At 49.9% G+C, this 18714-nt stretch overlaps 1 protein-coding gene across 4 annotated transcripts in view; it reads left to right on the top strand.

Annotated features, from left to right (window-relative positions):
- The window catches only part of Gfra2 (GDNF family receptor alpha 2), a 93202-nt gene that overhangs the window by 27032 nt on the left and 47456 nt on the right, over positions 1–18714 (top strand). For all 4 annotated transcript variants that reach the window (XM_087216871.1, XM_087216872.1, XM_004848261.4 and 1 more), the window contains one exon: positions 14105–14459. In XM_087216871.1, coding sequence (XP_087072997.1) covers positions 14105–14459 — 355 coding nt within the window. The remainder of the gene's footprint in view (positions 1–14104; positions 14460–18714) is intronic.

The following is an 18714-nucleotide window of genomic DNA, read 5'->3' on the forward strand; positions in this document are numbered from 1 at the left end:
AGGGAGTCCATTGCTCTCACAGAGCGGATGTTCTATTAGCCAGAGTCAGAGAAAAATAGAAAACAATACAATGAGCAAATTAACAGAGAAAATGTAGCCTGTGGTGAATTTCATGTGGAGATTAAAATAGGATGATGGGATGAGTGACTGGGAACACCTGGCTCTGACTCACAGGAAGAGCCCAGCCATGGGAGGGTCAGGAACAGCAGATGGAATGGGTGGGGAAGACCCGGGTGGGGAAGACCCGGGTGGGGACTGTGAGCTGCGGAGGCCAGGTGGCTGCCCCCACGAGTGAGTGAGGTGGAGGTAGCAGTGTGGGGGATTCTGCGCAGGTGGGCTCGGATCCCAAGCTTCTGCAGGTCCAGTTAGGAGTTTGGATTGTATTTGAAGAGCGATGGGGCTGGGTGTTGATGGTGCATGCCTGTAATCCCAGCACTCTGGGAGGCTGAGGCAGGAGGATTGCAAGTTTGAGCTTAGCCCGGGGAACTTAACAACTTAGCAAGACCCTGCCTCAAAATACAGATTTGTAAAAGGGCTGGTGACGTAGCTAAGTATGAAGGCTCAGTTCACTTCAGAGAGAGAAGAAGGGAAGGAGGGAGGGAAGAGGAGAGGAAAGAAGGGAGAGAGACAGAGAGATACAGGCAGAGAGAGAGAGAGAGAGAGAGACAGACAGACAACCATTAGGTGATTGAGTTGAACAGCACAGTAGGATTTATGTGTTTGAAAGATGCTTCTGCACTTTGGGAGACTTAACCATGTCAGGGACGGGGGGTGGCATGGACAAAGTGGGGAGCAGGGAGACGAGGTAAGAGGCCATGGCAGGGGTCCCGGTGAGGGATGGTGAAAGGAGAGATGGACAGAATACATGGGCTTGGGGTGGGTCCCGGAGGTGCAGTTGAGAGGATGTGGAGCTGGAATCTCCTACTTTCTGTTTGAACAAGGATCCTGGCGTTTACCAGGATGGAGAAGATAAGGGAAGAGGGAAGGGACAGATTGTGGGTTGGATGGATAGAAATCAAGAGTTTCATTTTGGGCATGTTAGGGTTGAGATGCCAAATAGACTTCTACCTGGAAATGCCAGGCTCGGGATCGGTATGTCATTAGCATATAGATGGCATTTTAAGTCATGGAAGCATGGGGTCATTGAGGAGAGTGTACAGTTACAGAGAGGCTGGGGCTGTCCAAGCAGAGGGGGCCGAGATGCCGGCCAGAGAGAAAGGGGAACTAGTTGGGGTGTCCGGGGAGAGGAGACAGGGCTGGGTTTCAGGAAAGAGGAAGTGGTGTGCTGGGCCCAGTGAACGTTTGTGTTGCCCCCAAATGCATATGGTGAAATCCTAGCCCTTCATGTGATTGCTTTAGGAGGTGGAGTTTTGAGAGGTGAATAGGTCATAGGGGTGGGGCCCTCATGAATGGGATTAGTGCCCCTGCAAAAGAGGCCCAGTGAACTCCTTTGCCCCTTTCAGCAAGTGAGGGCACTGTGAAAGGATGGCTATCTGTGCCCCAGAAAGAAGGTGCTCACCAGACACTGAACCTGGTGGTGCTTTGTTCTCAGGCCTCTCGATTTCTAGGACTGTGAGAAAGGAATGTCTGTTACTTATAAGTCATCCAGTCTGTGATGCTTTTTATAGCAGCTTGATCACATTAAGACACAATATAATCAGATTAGAACATGGGGGAAGAGAGTAGGAAGACTGAGGCAGAAAAGGTATGAAATGGCCATTGTAAGACATTTGAGAGCTGAGGGCAGGAATTTAAAGTGAGAGCAGTCAGCCCAGATGTGCGTGTGTGCGCGGGTGTGTGTGTGTGTGTTTCCGAGTGACATCATGCTACTCAAGAGTCAGCATGGAGCAGGAGGGTGGTTGGGTTCACCAGGGCTGCTGGTTGACGTGTATGATGGAGGAAGGGGTTGAAGGAGTTCAGGGCGTGGAAACCAGGAAATGTAGGCTGGGGGAGGAGGGTATGCGGACAGGGTTGGAGGTGGTTGAGGGAGGAGCAAGAGGACAGGTCAAGGGGGCCAAGATCTGGGGGAGAATTCATACTTGCTGCACTAGGAGTTCCAGAGTAGGAGCTGGGACCTGCAGAGATGCTGGTCTGAGGTGGGGGTATGTGATAAAGGCTGCCAGGAAAGGCAAAGCCAAGGTCATGACCATGACAGTGGGGGGCTCGGGATCCTAGGAAGCAGGACATGGATGAGCAGGAAGGCTTGAGTGTCCTGTGGCCCCTTCCTGTTGGGTGGAAGCTACAGAAATGAGGCTGGTGAGCCAGACATGAAGCCCCTCCTGAGGGGGGAACGGTGGGGTTGCAAGGTGACATCCCTGTGGAAGAGTAGGTGTGGCAGACTGAAGACGTGATCCCCTCAGGAGGCCAGGTGACACAGAAATGATGAGGAAGAGAAGCCTCTATGGACCTGGGGTTTGTTGTGCACAAGCTACCTCATGGCCCTTTCTTTCTGGAGCAGTATGAGAAGTGACTAAGTCACATTGATTCACCCAGCTAATGTCTTTGCAGTGTGTAAAAGTGTTTTCAGACATTTACACTGAATGGTTTTCATGGCTTTTGAACATTTTGCAAGTGGACTTCATAGCTGTATGTTAAGATACATTTGGGTTTTTGAAATCTCAGTTTTGGAATCAGTTACATGGGGTATGAGTTGATGCAGACTTCTTATAGTGAGAAAAGTATGTTTCATAGTCACTAAGCAAAATTTGAGCTTATGATTGGTGCCTCGACCTCTACATCCATTCAGCACAAATGAAAAATGCCAAGGAAGGATTTAGGTGAATCTCATCAATGTAAAATGCCTCAGTTTTGGCTTGTAGTTGTTATAAATACAACATCAAAACTGATATGCCATTGTGGGAAATGGTGTGAGAAGGGTAACAACCCTAAATGTAAAAAACCTCAAGCCCCAAAACTATGCTTTCAAAGAATAAAGCACTCAGGTGTGGACGAAAAAGTTCCTTCAAAACAGGAAACAATGAAATTTGAGGATTTTTAATTGCATGAATTTCAAAATTAAGACTAATCTGCCTTTTGAAGAAGTGGAGACAGAATTTTAAACGTGGTTAAAAATTGACAATATAAAATGATATTCAGAAGCATGCACATTGATTTTTTTCCATTGATTTTCAGTGAATTTGCCATTCATCAAGTTGATTTTCGGCGGGTTGGCTCGCTTCCTGCAAATCTGGCATTCCCCTAGAGAATGGTTGGGTGGTTGTGATGTCCTGACAGGGCTGGGAGGGGAAGGGAAAGTTTGGAGAGGAAGTTGGGCTTTTGAGGGAAGGTGACCTGGAGACCAGAGCAGTGGGGGATGAGGGTTTGGGTCCCTCCAGGTCCCTGGGCTTTGAGTGACACCTGAAAGGACTAGGGGTGAGGTGCTGCTGGGTTCCTGGCCACCATTCCCAGGGATATGGGGCCTAGATGTGAGATGGGGCCCTGAGGTCACGTGCTGTTGGGTGTCCTGGAAGGAACAGAGGAGCTCTGGAGACCTCTCCTGATCACAGAGGTGGAGCCTGGGCATGGTGTGTCTAGGCTAGGTCATATGAGTCTGGTGTGTTCTACCAGCAGGGTGACACGAATATAGCAGGAAGGGGGAGAGATGGGAGGGAAAATCTATCCAGCCAGGGAGGGCCAGCCTTTACACTGAGCTACATCCCCAGCCTTTTGTAAAAATTATTTTCTTTTGTTGTTTTTTTTTGTTTTTTCCCGTACCAGGGATCGAACTCAGGACCCCGTACTTATGAGGCAGGTGCAGCATCACTGAACTAAATCCCCAGCCCCAAAATTATTTTCTTTTAATACAGGGTCTTGCTAAGTTGTCAGTTGCCCAGACTGGCTTCGAACTTGTGATCTTCCTGCCTCCAGCCTCTCAGAGTGCTGGGGTTACAGGCATGCACAGTTTTAAACAAGCCATTTTCACCTGTGTACTGTGGGGTGGAAACTTGGAGAGGCATTATTGGTAGCCAGCTTTGCATTACCACAATGAAAGACCCGTGGCAGCTCACTTATAAAGAGAAAAGGCTTACTAAGCTCACTGTTTGGAAATTCAAAGCCCAAGATCCAGCAGCCCCGTTGTTGGTCTGGTGTCTGGTGAGGATGGTGACTCTTCATGGTGGGAGTAGGTATAGGAGCCAAGCCTCCCATCTGGAACCTGAGTGGAGAGGGAGTGAGGCTAAACTCAGGCTCTCTCTAGAACCACCATGTAACCATGTGACCCATCTTCCAAGAGCACCTCGCCAGTGACCTAAGGACTTTCCACTAGGCCTTACGTCCTCAAGGCTCTGCCACCTCCAAATAGTACCACCTTGGCGCTGCCTTTAACATATGGGCCATTGGTGGACACTCAAGCCACACCTAAACCACAGACATTTCATCTATATTATTGCTGGACAGCCTTTAGGTAGTCTGTGTATAGGCAGGGTGGGCCTTATGTCCCCATTTTGTAGATGAAATGAGGCTAAAGAGGCTATAAAACTTGTGTGCTTGCTCTGCCAGGCTGCTAGCTGCAATTCCCAATCGCCTGCTTCGCCGCAGTCCTCATTCTTAACTGTAACCATTGTAGCCGATTGACCTCAGCCAAGGGAGACCTTTCCACAGTCTTCATTCTTAACTGTAACCATTGTAGGCGATTGACCTCAGCCAAGGGAGACCTTTCCACAGTCCTCATTCTTAACTGTAACCATTGTAGCCGATTGACCTCAGCCAAGGGAGATGCTTTCCTTTGCCGACTTTAATTCTCCCCAGCTCTGGAGGTTGGGAGGTGCACTCCCCTTCAGGTAGGAGCCTTGTTGATTTTGCCCATTAGTCCTTGACTCCTGCTGGGACCCCAGTAAGTGCTGGTTGTGAGGTGCACCTAGGGTTGATGGCCTCAGGAGGACAAGAGGTGTGGAGGTGATGGTCGGTGTGGCTGAGAGCCCACAGGGAAGGTGGGCTCCAATGTGGGCAGCCCCCATCTCTTCTCCTGGGCCCTCCTTTCCCTCCCTGTCCTTCCTGTCTTCCATGCAGCCCTGTAGAGTTTCTTTATTCTACATCTCGTCATTCATACTCTCAGTTATTTGGAGTCAGTTGACCATCAAATCGACCCTCTTTTTTAACATTTTTTTTGTTTTGTTTTTTGGTACCGGGGATTGAACTTGGGTCCTTGTGCTTGCGAGGCAGGTGACAGAACCACTGGGCTAAATCCCCAGCGACCCTCTTTTTTCTTTTTTGAAATTTTTGTCTTGACTTCCGTGAAAGCAGCAATTCTTGATGTCCTACCAGCTCAAAGTCCGCGCCTTCCCAGTCTTCCCCAGTAAACACTGGTGTCCCCGAGCTCTGGCCTGACCCTGTTTCCTGTCTTCATTCTCACCCTCAACCTTGGGGACCTCGCTGAATTGTGTGCTTTGAAGCGCCTGTCGTGACAGTTAACTCAGTTTGCCATCTGCAGCCCAGACTGCTCTCCCACCTGCATCTCCTGTCCTGCCTTTCGCTATGTCTCCATGTGGACATCCCACAGGCCTCTCTGCGTACCAAGCCCCACCTGGAAGGATCCATTGGTCCTGCGCCTTCTTCCTTCCTAGTGACACCCTCTTGCCATCCACCTGAGGCTCAGGCCAAAATCCAGGAGTTTCCTTGTGTTCTCTTTCCTCCCACTCACAATCCAGCCAGTCCTGTTGGCATCATCCTAAGTTACACGTAGAATGGGCTCATTTTTTGTCCTCCCTGCAATCATCAACCCACCCAAGCCTGCACCTCCATCACCTGTTACCACAGCGGCTGTCACTCGTCACTTGCCCAGCTCCCCTGTCCACCTCTGTGTACTTTCTCTTCTCTATGCCAGCCTATGAGCCCAGTGGCTCCCCTCCTTCCTACTCTCCAAGTGCTTAGCACTTTAAAAGAAAAATCTAAAATTCTTACCCTGTTCTGTGAGGCTCCATGGGTCTCCCCGACTGTTCCTCTGACTTCCTTTCCTTCTAATTTTTACCTCATTCGAGAAGCTCCAGCACCCTGACGTTCTTTTGTTTGGGAACATCCCAAGCTCACACACGTCTCAGGACCTTTCCATGTGCTTTTCCTTTTGCCTGGAATTCTCTTCCCTTGGAGTTTTCGTGTATTTCACTCCTGCTGATCATCCTGTCTCAACTCAGCAGCACCTTTTAGGACAGACCGTTTCTCATCCCCTGGTCATTCTCTCTGAACTTCCTTATTTTCTTCATTATCACACTTATTGATTCTTTAAATTATTAATTTTGTGTGTTTATTACCAGTCTTTCTCTCACTAGAATAAAATAAAAGCCCCTGGAGAGCAGGATTCTGTCTTTCATGTTCACAGCTAGATTGTAAAGCCTGGCATATATTCAGTGCATGAAAATATTTGTTGGCTGCTGTTTGATCAACTGCTAACTGTGGGGCGATGCCATGTGTGCTCTTTGTGGAAAGGCAGGCATGATCAGGAGCCTTTGTGTGTGTGTGTGTGTGTGTGTGTGTGTGTGTGTGTGTGGTGTTTGCAGGGGACCAGGGTAGTCTCCTTTGAGTCTGCCATGGTTGACCTGTGGTTGCAGTTCATAGGAACAGGGTGGGTAGGAACCGGGGGACTATCCCAGGCCTTCCAGCCTATAAAGTCTTGCCCTGGTGTGACGGGTGGCTCAGCAGGAGAATCACAAAGTATGAGAGACCATATAGTTAAAAAACTGTCATTTTTCACGTAAGAAATGAGCTCCAGTGAGGGCCAGGGCTTACCTTGGGTCTCACAAAGCTGGGAGAGGATCAGACAGAGGATCAGGACTCAGGTTTTGCAGGCCCTGCTTTAGTGGCAGAGGTGTGTGGCAGGTGTGGCCCAGGTCCCAAGAGGGGCTTAGGGGTTGACACTGCAGTTGCAGATGGGATTCAGCAGCAAGTGATCAGCTGTCCATTTCCTAGGTGGGCAAGGAGGGAAATTGAGACCCCCAGGTCCCTGATGGCTTGGGGGTGCTACAGAAGGCTGAGCCTCTCGTTTCTGTTCCTGGAGGGGGAGTCCTGTTGGTGATTGGAAAGTCTGCCTTGATACACTGGGGGTATGGAGAAGGGTAGAGAGAGCATGTGTAGGGGACAACAGAGGGCCACAGCCACCTTCTGCTGAGGGTGCTCTGGGAAATGGTGTGCTGGGTGGGGTGTGTACGTGTTTGACATGGGACTGGACTGCAGGGAGCTTGCCTTCTCCTCCAGGTGTTGTCTCTCCATCTTTGGAAGGTGGTTTCAGAATCACGGGGACCTTGTGAAATCTGTATGCATGCATGCCACTCCCAGAACCCTTGACAGAAGGGGCATGGCCTGGGGCCTGTGAGCCATGGGAGCACCAGAGTTTGGACACCCCTGCTCTAACTGTCACCTCCCTCCGACTGTGTGCACCAGTGGAATGCATGACGGGCAGGGAAGAAATATTTTAATTTCAAGAGCACACAGCCTTTTCATGTGTTAGAACAATTCAGAGTTAATGGAGATGTTATCATTGAGGACAAATCTAGGTAGGTATTGAACAATTTAAAAAGACAGTCAAAGAAATTTAAAAAATTCATTTAAGAATTAAGGGATTTGAAGGGAAATCTAATTAATATTAGTGCAGCTAGTACTGTTAACAGGGCCCAGATTTCATCTGTGGCCCTTGGGAGGCTGATGTTTGGTAAACCCAGCTGTTTATGAACATTGAATAACTATTTAGAGAATATCAGTTTGAAGGGGGCCATGTGCTTGCTGGCCATGGTGCTCCACTCTCTGGGGACAACCCTGTGCTCTAGATGGGCCTTTGGCTCAAGGCGGTGTCCCTGGGGAGAAGAGATGGGGCTCTGTGACCTGGGGTGTAAACTGAGGAAAGGGCTGGGTGCAGGAGGCTGACGCAGAGCCTCTGGTGGTGGAGCTGGCCTGTTCGTCAAAGAGGGAGGAGAACAGAAGGGCCTAAAGAAGCCAAGATGTTTCCTTAGCTGCTGGGCCTGGCAGGATGAATTTACTGAGGTTTTGGGAAGTGCTAAGCGTTACTGAGTCCCACCTCCCTCTCCCTTGGGCTGCTGTTTACCATTTCTGGGTTGGCCCAACTCTGCAGGCCTGGGAGACCCACGTGGGGCAACACTTCCGAGAGCACATTTCTGGTGTAGGCTGGCCCTGCTATGCATTTCCAGCTCCCGAGTCCCTGTCAGGTCCCGTATGGTCTCTTAGCCTTTTGCAGGGTGAGGATGGGAAGTCAGAGGAGCCCGGGTTGGAATTCCCATCCCTGCTCCCTGTAGGTTTTGTTCAGGGGCTGGAGCCTGAGCAGCGGCTGAGAACTGTGAGGGGTTCTGGGGGGGGGGGTCCTGCTGTTTGGAATCCTTGCTCCTTCTTCCTCCCTGGTGGGGTCTTACCTTCAGACTTGAGAGTAGGCGGAAAGGCAGGGGCTGGGCTGGGCAGGAGCGTGTGGGCTGAGCATGTACCAGTTACCCGGACCTTGCACACCTGGCTGTTTATAATGATGAATGACAAAAGACGGAAGCCCGAGTGGGCGGCCTGCTGGGAGAGGGGCCTGGTGGAGTGCAGAACCTGGAGTGGCTGGGCTGTGTGTGGGGGTGGATTTCTCTGTCCCAGGTCCCCACCAGGCAGGATCAGAGGGAGCATCTTCTCGGTAACCAGGCACTTGCTGCTCCTTTTGCTGCATTTCTTGATTTTTTTTTTTTCTAGGAAATTTACCAAGTTTGGGCCCAGGGGTTTACATTTCCTACCCCCTAGCAAATGCTTTCACTATTCAAGCCCCAAATGGCAGCCACTGAGGCTATAATTACCCAGGCATTAGCTCAGGAACATGCTGAGAGGAGCAGAACGGAGCACTTGGGGGACCTAGGAGCAGCCACAGGCCTAAATTTGCTGCTTTTCTGCTTGGCAGTTGTCGCCTGTTCCTCCAAGGAGTCCCCTCCTTATCCTCTCTCCCCCACCTCGGCCCCAGGTCACTGTGCTCTTCCTTCGTGCCAGCCAGCTGGTGTCTGACAGGTGCACCACGGATGGCTGATCTGGGAGGACCCCTCCCACCGAGGCAGGGTCCTTTGTGTTGACAGGCGTCCTTGGTCCTTGCCTGGCCTTCCAGAATGCTTGCCAGCAGCTCAGAGGATTGCTTGGAAGGCCAAATGCTCCAGCATGACCAACAAATCCCTAGCTCTCCAGCGCCCTCTCTAGTCATCCTCTGGCGCTGGGTCTGCTTTTCCAGGATGGATTTTGGTTCGTCCCAGCTGTTGCCCCTGTCGTTTGGCCTGGGACCTCTCTTCACTTCCTCTGATTCATCTTGCTGGTTTCAGCAGGGATACCACTATATCCACGCTCCCCCAGCTTTGGGCAGGATGCTTTCCTGTCTGCACCCCGACATCTTCAAGGCAGAACTTTGCATTCACAATGAAGCGGGCTGCTCCCCTCTGTCCCCAGCCGTGTTTCAGGCAGGGTTGTACCCTGGTGGCTAGGAAAGTGCCTGCCACGTAGATTGATTGATTAGAAAAACAAACCTCAGTTCCCATTCTGCCTTCATTTCTCCCACCCCCTCCCCTTTTAAAAGACTTAAGTTTCTTTGAGCAGCCTTAGGTAGGTGCACAGCAGAATTGAGAGAAGGCACGGAGAGTTCCTGTATGACCCCACCGCCAGCCAGCCTGCTCAACACCCCCCACCAGAGCTGTGCATTTGCCACACTGAGGATCCTGGAAGGACACCCCATTGCCACCGAGGGCCCATTGTTGATATCAGAGGTCTCTTGGTGTTGTAGCCCGTGGATTTGGACAAATACTTGATGATGCATAGCTACCATGACAGTATCAGAATAGTTCCACTGCCCTGAAAACACCACTCTGTCTATTCGTCCTTCCCTTCCCCGGATTCCTAATAACCATTGATCTTTTTGCTGTCTCTATTGTTTTCCCTTTTCCAAAATGTCCCATAGTTGGAGTGATATCTGTGGGTTCCTCCATATGAGGTTCCTCTGTGTCTTTTAACAGGTTGCTAGCTCACTTCCTGTTACCACTGAATAATATTCCATTGTCTGGGTGCCTCACCCCCCACCCCCTTAGTTTTTTCTTGTTTTTGGTGCTGGGGATCGAACTCAGGACCTGTGCTTGCCAGGCAGGCACGGCGTCCCTGAGCTAAATCCCCAGTCCCTCAACCCCTCAGTTTTTACAACAGAGAGAGGGCACCTCTTCGGTCTCGGTGGGGCTGCTGTTGGGCTAGAGCTGGTGTTGTGCTGAGTAGTTTGGTGTTCATCCATCATTCCCCAGCTTTCCCTTCTCAGCCCCTTCTGGGCCTGGCCCACATTAATACTTGATTATTCGCGGTCTTCATTGACTACCTTAGCCTGTCTGTGCCAGTTTTGCTTCCTTAATGGTATTAGTAACTTTTTTGAGCACTTATCATAAACTAGACATGTTCTAAGTACATTTATTCTTTTACCCACCAAATACTTATTCAGCACCTGTGTATTAAACACTTAGTACTATGAGCACAGCAGCTAGCAACCCACAAAGCATAACTCCTTTGCCTTCGTGGAGCTTGTATTTGATAGAAACAAATGAATGAGTAAGTGTATACTCCAGCAGGTGGTGATAGCTGCTGGGAGAAAAACAGATCAGAGTAGGAGGTACATAGAGTGTAGAGGTTGCTATTACGCATGGGGAGGACAGGAAGGACTCACACGTCAGGCAACGTTTAAGCAGAGAGCTAAGAAAGTTGAGGAAAGTGATGGGTAGTCATGGGCTAGGGGAGAGCCTTCCAGACCAAGGGGCAGCAAGTGCAAAGGCCCTGAAGCCGGCCACAACTGGCCTGCTCCAGGAAGATCCAGGAGGGCAGCATTGGAATAGAGTGAGCCAGGGGAAAGGAGTTGGAAGTAAGGTTCTATAGAGCAGTGCTGAGTAGAAGTATCCTATGCAGCCAGGTGAAGTGGCGCACACCTGGAATCCCAGCTACTTGGGAGGGTGAGGCAGGGGGATTGCAAGTTGGAGGCTAGTCTGGGTAACTTGGTGAAGATCTGTCTGAAAACGAAACAAATACAAAAGGGCTGGGAATGTAGCTCAGTGTAAGAGTGCTTAGTTAGCATGCCTGAGGGCCAGCGATTTATTTAGTTCAGTGATTCCACTGCCTGCCCCCAGAAGTGCAAGGACCCGAGTTCGATCCCTGGTACCAAAAAAAAAAAGAAAAAAGTAAAATGGCAAGCATGCCTGAGACACTGGATCAATCCCTACTTAAAGAAAAAATTTAATGTGCATCACTCTCATGGAATTCTAAATATTTAAAAAACCACATTAAGTGGTAAAAAGATATAGGTGAAATTAATTTTAATATTACATTTGTAGAACATCCTTTGGATATGTAAGCAAACTAAAAATTATTAGTGAGCTATCTACTTTTTCTTATGTTTTTCAAAATCTGGTGTATTTCCAAATCTTGCCTACGCATTTGAATTACCCTAGCAACATCTCAAGTTCAGAAGCGACATGTGCCTAGGGGCTACCATATTGTACAGCACAAATATAGAGCCTTACAGATCATGCCAAGGCCTTTGAATGAGATGGGGAAACCAGTGAATTCTTTGGGTCCAGGAATGGTATCTCTTTGCCTTGGCTTCTAGGAAATTCACTCCAGCTGCTGTGATAAGAGGGTTTTGTCATGGGGTCGGGGATAGGAGGATTAGGAAGGAAGTTTTTTTTTTTTGAAGGAAGTTTTAATGAGGCACAGAGTGATGGCATCTTGGACCAAGGTTGCAGCGGTGGTAGTAGCGGGGAGTGGTGAGTTCCAGATGTGTTTTGAAGGCAGAACTTCCAGGTTTTCCTGCTGTGCTGTGTGAACAAGAGAGGAGTGAAGGATGTACAGAGAACTTTGGCTTGAGCTACTGGAAGGACCTGGTTGTTTGCAGCAGGATGAAGAAGACTGTTGGGTGGAGGGTAGCCTTGGGGGTCTGGGTGTTCGTTTTTCAGGTGGAATTGTTAAGTAGGAGTTGGACAGATGGATCTGAGGTCAGGTGAGGGGTCTGGCCTATGAAGGGTGTTTAGGGCCTCCAGGGAGCAGGTGCACAGAGGGAGGACTGAGCCAGCAAGGAAGGGTGAACAGGGAGTGCTGGGAGGTGGAGGGAGGCTCCCAGAGGGTGGAAGGCAAGAGAGGAAGGGGTTCAGGGCTGCTGATAGGCTGGGAAAGGTGAGGATTCCTGGTCACTGAGGAGAGAGGTGGGGCAGATGCCAGACTGAAGTCCAGGTGAGAATTGGGAGGAGAGCAGCAGACAGCTGGGACAGACAACTAGCTTGAGTGGTTCTGCTTCAAAGGGGAGCAGTAGAAGAAAGGGTGGTAGCTTAAGAAGGGTGTATGATCATGAGGTCACGAGGTCTTTTTTTCATTAAAGTTGGGAATGTAGTGTCAATGGGGTTGTTCTATAAGAGAGGACAAAATAATGATACAGGGGAGAGAGAAAATAATGAGTAACATTATTTATTCTTGCACTGACCCTATGCAGTAGGCACTGTTTTGCAGACAAAGAAACCCAGTCAAAGAAAGGTTCAGTCACTTGCCCAGGGTCACAGGGCTAATGGGTTGCAGGGCCAGGAGTTGAAGGCTTGTGGCTTAGTTCTTAAAGGCCCAGTCCTGGCTGCTGTGCCATTCTACTTCTTGGTTTCCTACCTGGAGTGGCCAGCTGTTCTAGGGTGTGGCCTCCTGTTACAGTTTTTGCTCAACGCAGCATCCAGCAGAGGTCTGTGCAGCGGTGGGATTTAGAGCTCTAATGCTGTGTATGCTCTGTCGTCACCAGGACCCTGCACAGGAGGGAAACTAGGCCCCCACCAGCCTCATTCCACCCCCAACCCCGGTGCCATGGCTGTGTATGAAGTGTGGGTGGAGAGGCTGACGCTCCTCATAAGCCCTAAGCTGATGGTTCTCCCTCGTGTACCTGGTGCTGGGTGGCTGGGTTCCTGCTCGGGTTTGCTTCCCTGGTGCTGAGCGACACTCAGGGCCTCCATTTCCTTATCTGCAAAGAGGTTGGGTTGGATGATCACCCACAGGCTCCCACCAGGTGTCTCAGGAGGACGTGCAGATGGGGTTCTTCCTCCAGGCCAGAGGCAGATGGTCAGGTAGTGCCAGTGTCATGTATCTCCTGAGACTTACAGGGAGGGGCAGCCACCACAGCGGGAGCGTACAATTTCTGGGAACACTGTTGAATGCCCAAGACGTTCTGCTTCATGGGCAGTGGCAAAAACTCGAGGGTGTGGCACTAATGCCAGCGTCTCAGCACATCTGCCCTGCGGTTGGCTGTGTGCTCAGCCCAGGTTTGGCCTAGGGGCAACCTTGACTTCAACTTGCAGGACTCCCAGCTCAGGGGTTCCTTTTTGGGTGGCTGTAGCAGTCACCCGCTCTGGATGCAGGGGGTGGGCATTTGAAGTGTCTCAGGGCGGTTTCCATGGCCACGATGGTGGGGGTGAGGATGGTGGTTGTGGGACTGCTCCTACCCTGGCTGCTGAAGCCCCCATAGTGAGCATTGCCCCACCTGTCCCACTCCAAATGCTCCCTGACTGTGCTCAGGTGTGCTGCTCCTTGAGCCAAGCGTGTTGTTTCCTGCATTTGTAAATAGGGTCAGGCACAACCAGTTGCTTGTCTCCAGGCTTGTGGTAAGTTTAAGATGAGACTTTGGGTTAACAGCCAACATCCTAACAGCCCCTCGCATGTGCTGCTCATCCCATGCCTGCGCTACCCTGAGTGCTTTTTTTCTTTCTTTTTTGCGGTACCGGGGATGGAACCATTGCACTGAGCTACATCCCCAGGCTGTAAAACAAATTAAAAAAAAACATTTTGAGACAACATCTTGCTAAGTCACTAAGTTGCCCAGACTGGGCCCAAATTTGTAATCTTCCTTCCTCGGCCTCCCAGAGTTCTAGGATTCCAGATATTGCAGTATCCCACCTGACTATTCCTGAGTTCGTTTTGGGCTTGCGTACTAACTCTTAATCTTTATTGCAGCCTTGGGGGTTAGGTCTTGGGAAGTGATCCCTATTTCACAGATGAGGAAACTGAGCAAAGAGCAGGCATGTAAAAGCACATCAATCTCAGGCTGCTGTCTTCCCCCCACCCCCATGCTGATGGGGGACCCTGACCTGTGCTTGACTCCTTCCTCCAGGGACAGGGGCAGACCCGGCTGTCAGTGCCAAGAGCAACCATTGCCTGGACGCTGCCAAGGCCTGCAACCTGAATGACAACTGCAAGAAGCTGCGCTCCTCCTACATCTCCATCTGCAACCGTGAGATCTCATCCACCGAGCGCTGCAACCGCCGCAAGTGCCACAAGGCCCTGCGCCAGTTCTTCGACCGCGTGCCCAGCGAGTACACCTACCGCATGCTCTTCTGCTCCTGCCAAGACCAGGCCTGTGCTGAGCGCCGCCGGCAGACCATCCTGCCCAGCTGCTCCTATGAGGACAAGGAGAAGCCCAACTGCCTGGAGCTCCGCAGCCTGTGCCGAACCGATCACTTGTGCCGGTAAGGGCATGCATCTCAGGGTGTTGGCTTCAGGGGGCTTGTGGTGGGGCTGGTGTTGTCCCTCTTCCACATCCACTGGGGAGTCCACTGGGTTATGAGTCAGCCCAGCAGGAGGTGTCAAACAGGTCCAATCCACTTGGATATGTGCAAAATCAGCTGTCCATTCTTTCCATCCATCTATCCATCCGTCGATTTATCCATCTATCCACCTGTGACCATCCATCCATCTGTCTGTCCATCTGTCCGTCCATGCATCTGCCACTCATTTTCTGATTTGCTCATTCATTGAACTCAGCTTTATAGTTTGTCTGCTCTGTGCCTAGCCTCATGTTAAGAACTTCGAAGGAAGCCAGTAAGCCATCCAAAGAGGTTATAATTTAAAATCATAGGGTCCTGGAGTCATGGACAAAAAGAAATGACCTTCAGAGAATTTGATCCCACTTCTAAAGCAAGCCCCAGCCTTGTGACCCAGCAGTGGAAGTTGCTCTCATAGTTTGAAGAGCAGCTTATTACAGACTGAGAGCTGAACAGGCTAGTGTTGGGGGAAAGAATCGGTTCTGGAGTCTGATGATGTTGGGTTTGAATTCTGACTACCAGTTACTAACTGTGTGACTTTAAGCCATTTTTAAAGATTTCCTGAGCCTCCATCCCTTCATCTAGGAAACAGGAATAGCAATACCCATATCACAGGGTTATTGTGAGCATTAGATTGCATGTGTCCACAGCTTGGCACAGAGCCTGCACTATAGTACATGCTTACTAAATGTAGCCCAGTTGTTAGGAAGTGGGATTTTTTTTTTTTATAGAGAGTGGAAGTTTGGCTCCTTAAACATGTTTTTCCTGTTTGTTATTAAGCATTTGTCAGCCTCTCTTGCATGTAGCACTTGGTTCTAAGGCCTGGACATACAGAGATGACCTTGATGCTCTCCAAGGAACACGGACTTCATCAGGGAAACAGACAAAGACATTCAGTAGGATGTAGCTGGAAGCTACCAAGGAGGAGGGGCATCTGCCTCAGTCTAGGGGTCCAGGGAAGGGAACCTTGAGCAAAGCCTTGGTAAATGATAAGGAGAAAGCACAGGAAGAAGGCAACCAGAAAAGTCCAGAGAAAGAGAGAGAGAGAGAGAGAGAGAGAGAGGGAGGGATCGGAGAAACTGCAGGGAGTGGGTACGTGTAGGTGGGGCACGATGGAGAGGCTGTTGGAGAAACAGGAATTGCAGTAGTTGCAGGTGTTTAGATATTGTCTGCTGTGTTCTAGACATTGTTCTAAAAGCTTCACGTCACAATCATGCAACAAGGCTACAAAGCCAGTGCTGTTTTCATCTTTATTTGTCAGTTGAGGGAATAGAGAAAATCATTTGCCTAAGGTCACTCAATGCACACATTTCAGAGCTGAGAGTCACATGATAACTTCTTTCTTGCCACTGTGACATACTGCTCTGGACTAAGGTAGTGGCTGTGGGGATGGAAATTGTGGATTGTTTCAGAAGAGAGTGATAAATAGACTTGGATGTGGCAGGATTGGGTGACTGGCTGCAGTTCCTTGGAGGCAAGAACCATTTCTGTTTTACTTACTCCACACCTCGTCCAGCACATAGAGCCTGGTACTTGGTGAGCACCCTGTAAGTATTACTTAAATAGATAAGTGAATGGCATCTGTATCCACCATGTTTCCCAGTTGAATAATTATGGGGTGATGGATTAATTGGGTGAGAGTGGTGTTGAACACACAGTGTTTGAGGAGACTCTGGGGAAACCATTGCCATTCCCATGGCAACATCTGGGGGGCATTTGGATGAATGGATCTGGAGCTCAGTAATGAGGCTAGGTTTAGAAATTCTTGGGCTCCTTGTTGGTGATTAAAACCACAGCAGTGGGTGATGTTTCTGGAGGGTTTGGTGGAGATGCCTGCAGATTTGAGCAACGTTGGAGTTCAGGTGGTAAATGAAGCCATCAGTGTGGGTAGTGAGGGCCAAACTATGCTGGAAACATGGGGGCATGTGGAAGGGAAGGCAGAGGAAGTGGCAGTGTGAGGCAGGGTGGCTGGGAAGTCAAAGGACAACAGAGCAGAGAGTGGGCCCAGAAACTAAAAGACAGGAGGTTTCATGGGGAAGGAGTGGTAAAGCTAGCACCTTACAAAATGCGTGCGTGCGTGCGTGTGTGTGTGTGTGTGTGTGTGTGTGTGTGTATTTGTGTGGTGCTCAAAGCTGATCGCTATGGGCACACTTCTGGCGGGGAGGCAGAAGCAGAGGTGTTGGGTACAAATTGCCTTTTTCAGAAGGAAGCAGGGCTGAGGCCAGGGCCACAGGGGGATGTGGGCTGGGAGTGGCTTATTTTTTCCTGGTAGAGGTGGGCCTCTGTGTATATTCAAGGTGAAGTGCTGCTTTGTTTGGTTTGAAGTAGGAGCTCTGCTGGAGTTCAGAAGAGGACTGAGCATCGAGCTCGCTGCAGGGCTCAGGGAAAGCCCCGGTAAGGAGGTGGGCTTTTCTTTTCTACTTGCTTAAAAAATACACTTTCTACACAAATGGATTGAGGCGGTTTGAAATAAACCCATGTTTACAACAGTAGGAGGGTTCTCAGGAGAAACTGAGAGCCCTAGAAAGCAGGAGTGAGCAAACGCCTCTGCTATGTAGTCTGGCAGAGTGCTGAACTTGAGCTCTGAGCTTCCTGGTTGCTGGGGTCAAGAGGAAGCTGGACAGGCCACACAATCCCCAAAACATGATAGAAGGAGCATGCTTATTCTTAAATACAGACATATTTTCTCCTTGGACCAAATGCTAAAATGAAATTGCCAAGCTGCACCGTACATGGTGTGGAATAGTAACAGTTGAAGAACTGGGCCTTGAAGGAGCTGGGAAGGACCAGCTCGAGCCCCAGTTCAGGAATTCATGCATTTTCAGGGCCAGAAAGGTGCACCCAAAAAGCCAGAAGGCTGGCTGGGGATGGTAGTGCATATCTGTAATCAAAGCACTCTGCAAGGCTGAGGTAGCAGGACTGCGTGTTTGAACCCACCCCGGGCAACTTAGCAAGATCCTACCTCAATAAAAAATAAAAAAGAATTAGTGTTGTAGCTCAATTCAGAGGTCCTAGATCCTATCTTCCATACTGAAACCCCAGAAGACTTCAGGGGTCCTGCGATGGGGTTTTGGGGTTGTGCCAGTCAGATGTTAGAACTGAGTCTCAGGTAGAGAAGTGGCAGGACCTCAGCACTTGTATCGTTTTTTTTTTTTTTTTTGGTACCGGGGATCGAACTTGGGTCCTTGTGCTTGTGCAGCAGGTGTTGAAACCACTGAGCTAAATCCCCGGCCCTGATTTTGGGGAAGGTGGGCAATGGAGTATGTGGCTCCTGCCGGGCCCTTGGCCTGTGTGAGGTGGGAGAGTTAGAGTGGGGTGAATTTGGTGGCTTGGTCTGTTTTTTGTTTGTTTATTTTTCTGGAGATGGAGAACCCAGGAACATAACTATAATTGTCACATTGTAGAACCAGAAAGGATGTTTAAATAAGACAAAGTATTGGGAACATGGAGACCAAAGGAGGAGCTCTGGTGGCTAAGAGTAGACCGTTCTAAGAGGGACTGAGCCAAATGGAGAAGCCCCTTGCATCAGGATGTGGATTTCAATAGCAGCAACCCCAGAGCCATGGACAGAGCTGTGTTTAGATCATTGAATTAGGGACCCAACTTCCTTGGGGAGGCCTGGAGTCTCAAGAAGGAAATCCACACTGCTTCAGGATGTGGCCAGGTGAGCTCTTGTCTAGTACCAGGACATTTGTGTAACCCTCTGTTGCTCATCTCCCACTTCCTGCCCACCCACACGTAAAAGTGTGGTCTTTGGAGAGGGAAGGCAGGGATGAGGGCTGAACCTGCATGTAGGATGAGTCTGGCAGGGCCTTAGGGAATGTTGGTGCAGAGGGAAATGCCATTTAGGTACTTTGCTTGTCACTCAGGTGAGGCTTAAGGTGGGCTTCGAGATGTGCTGGGGAAGGGTCTGAGATGCAGAGATGGTGGATGGAGAGGTGGCCATGGTACCCTAAGTCAGAGCCATGTCTGTAGTCTCCTGAGTGGTCCTGAATGCACTGCTTCACACCGTTTGTTTCTTCACTGATCACACAAGAGCACTTCCAGGTCTGTGGATTTGAGTCCATCCAGGTGGGTTTTTTTTTTGGTACCGGGGAGCGACCTCAGGACCTTAGGCTTTTGAGGTAGGCACTGGAACCAGTGAGATAAATCCCTGGCCCTCTATCCAGGTGGTTTTGCA

Source organism: Heterocephalus glaber, unplaced genomic scaffold (genome assembly GCF_053883595.1).
Source record: "Heterocephalus glaber isolate CG9 unplaced genomic scaffold, H.glaber_assembly_v1.0 deba00001460, whole genome shotgun sequence".
Lineage (NCBI taxonomy): Eukaryota > Metazoa > Chordata > Mammalia > Rodentia > Bathyergidae > Heterocephalus > Heterocephalus glaber.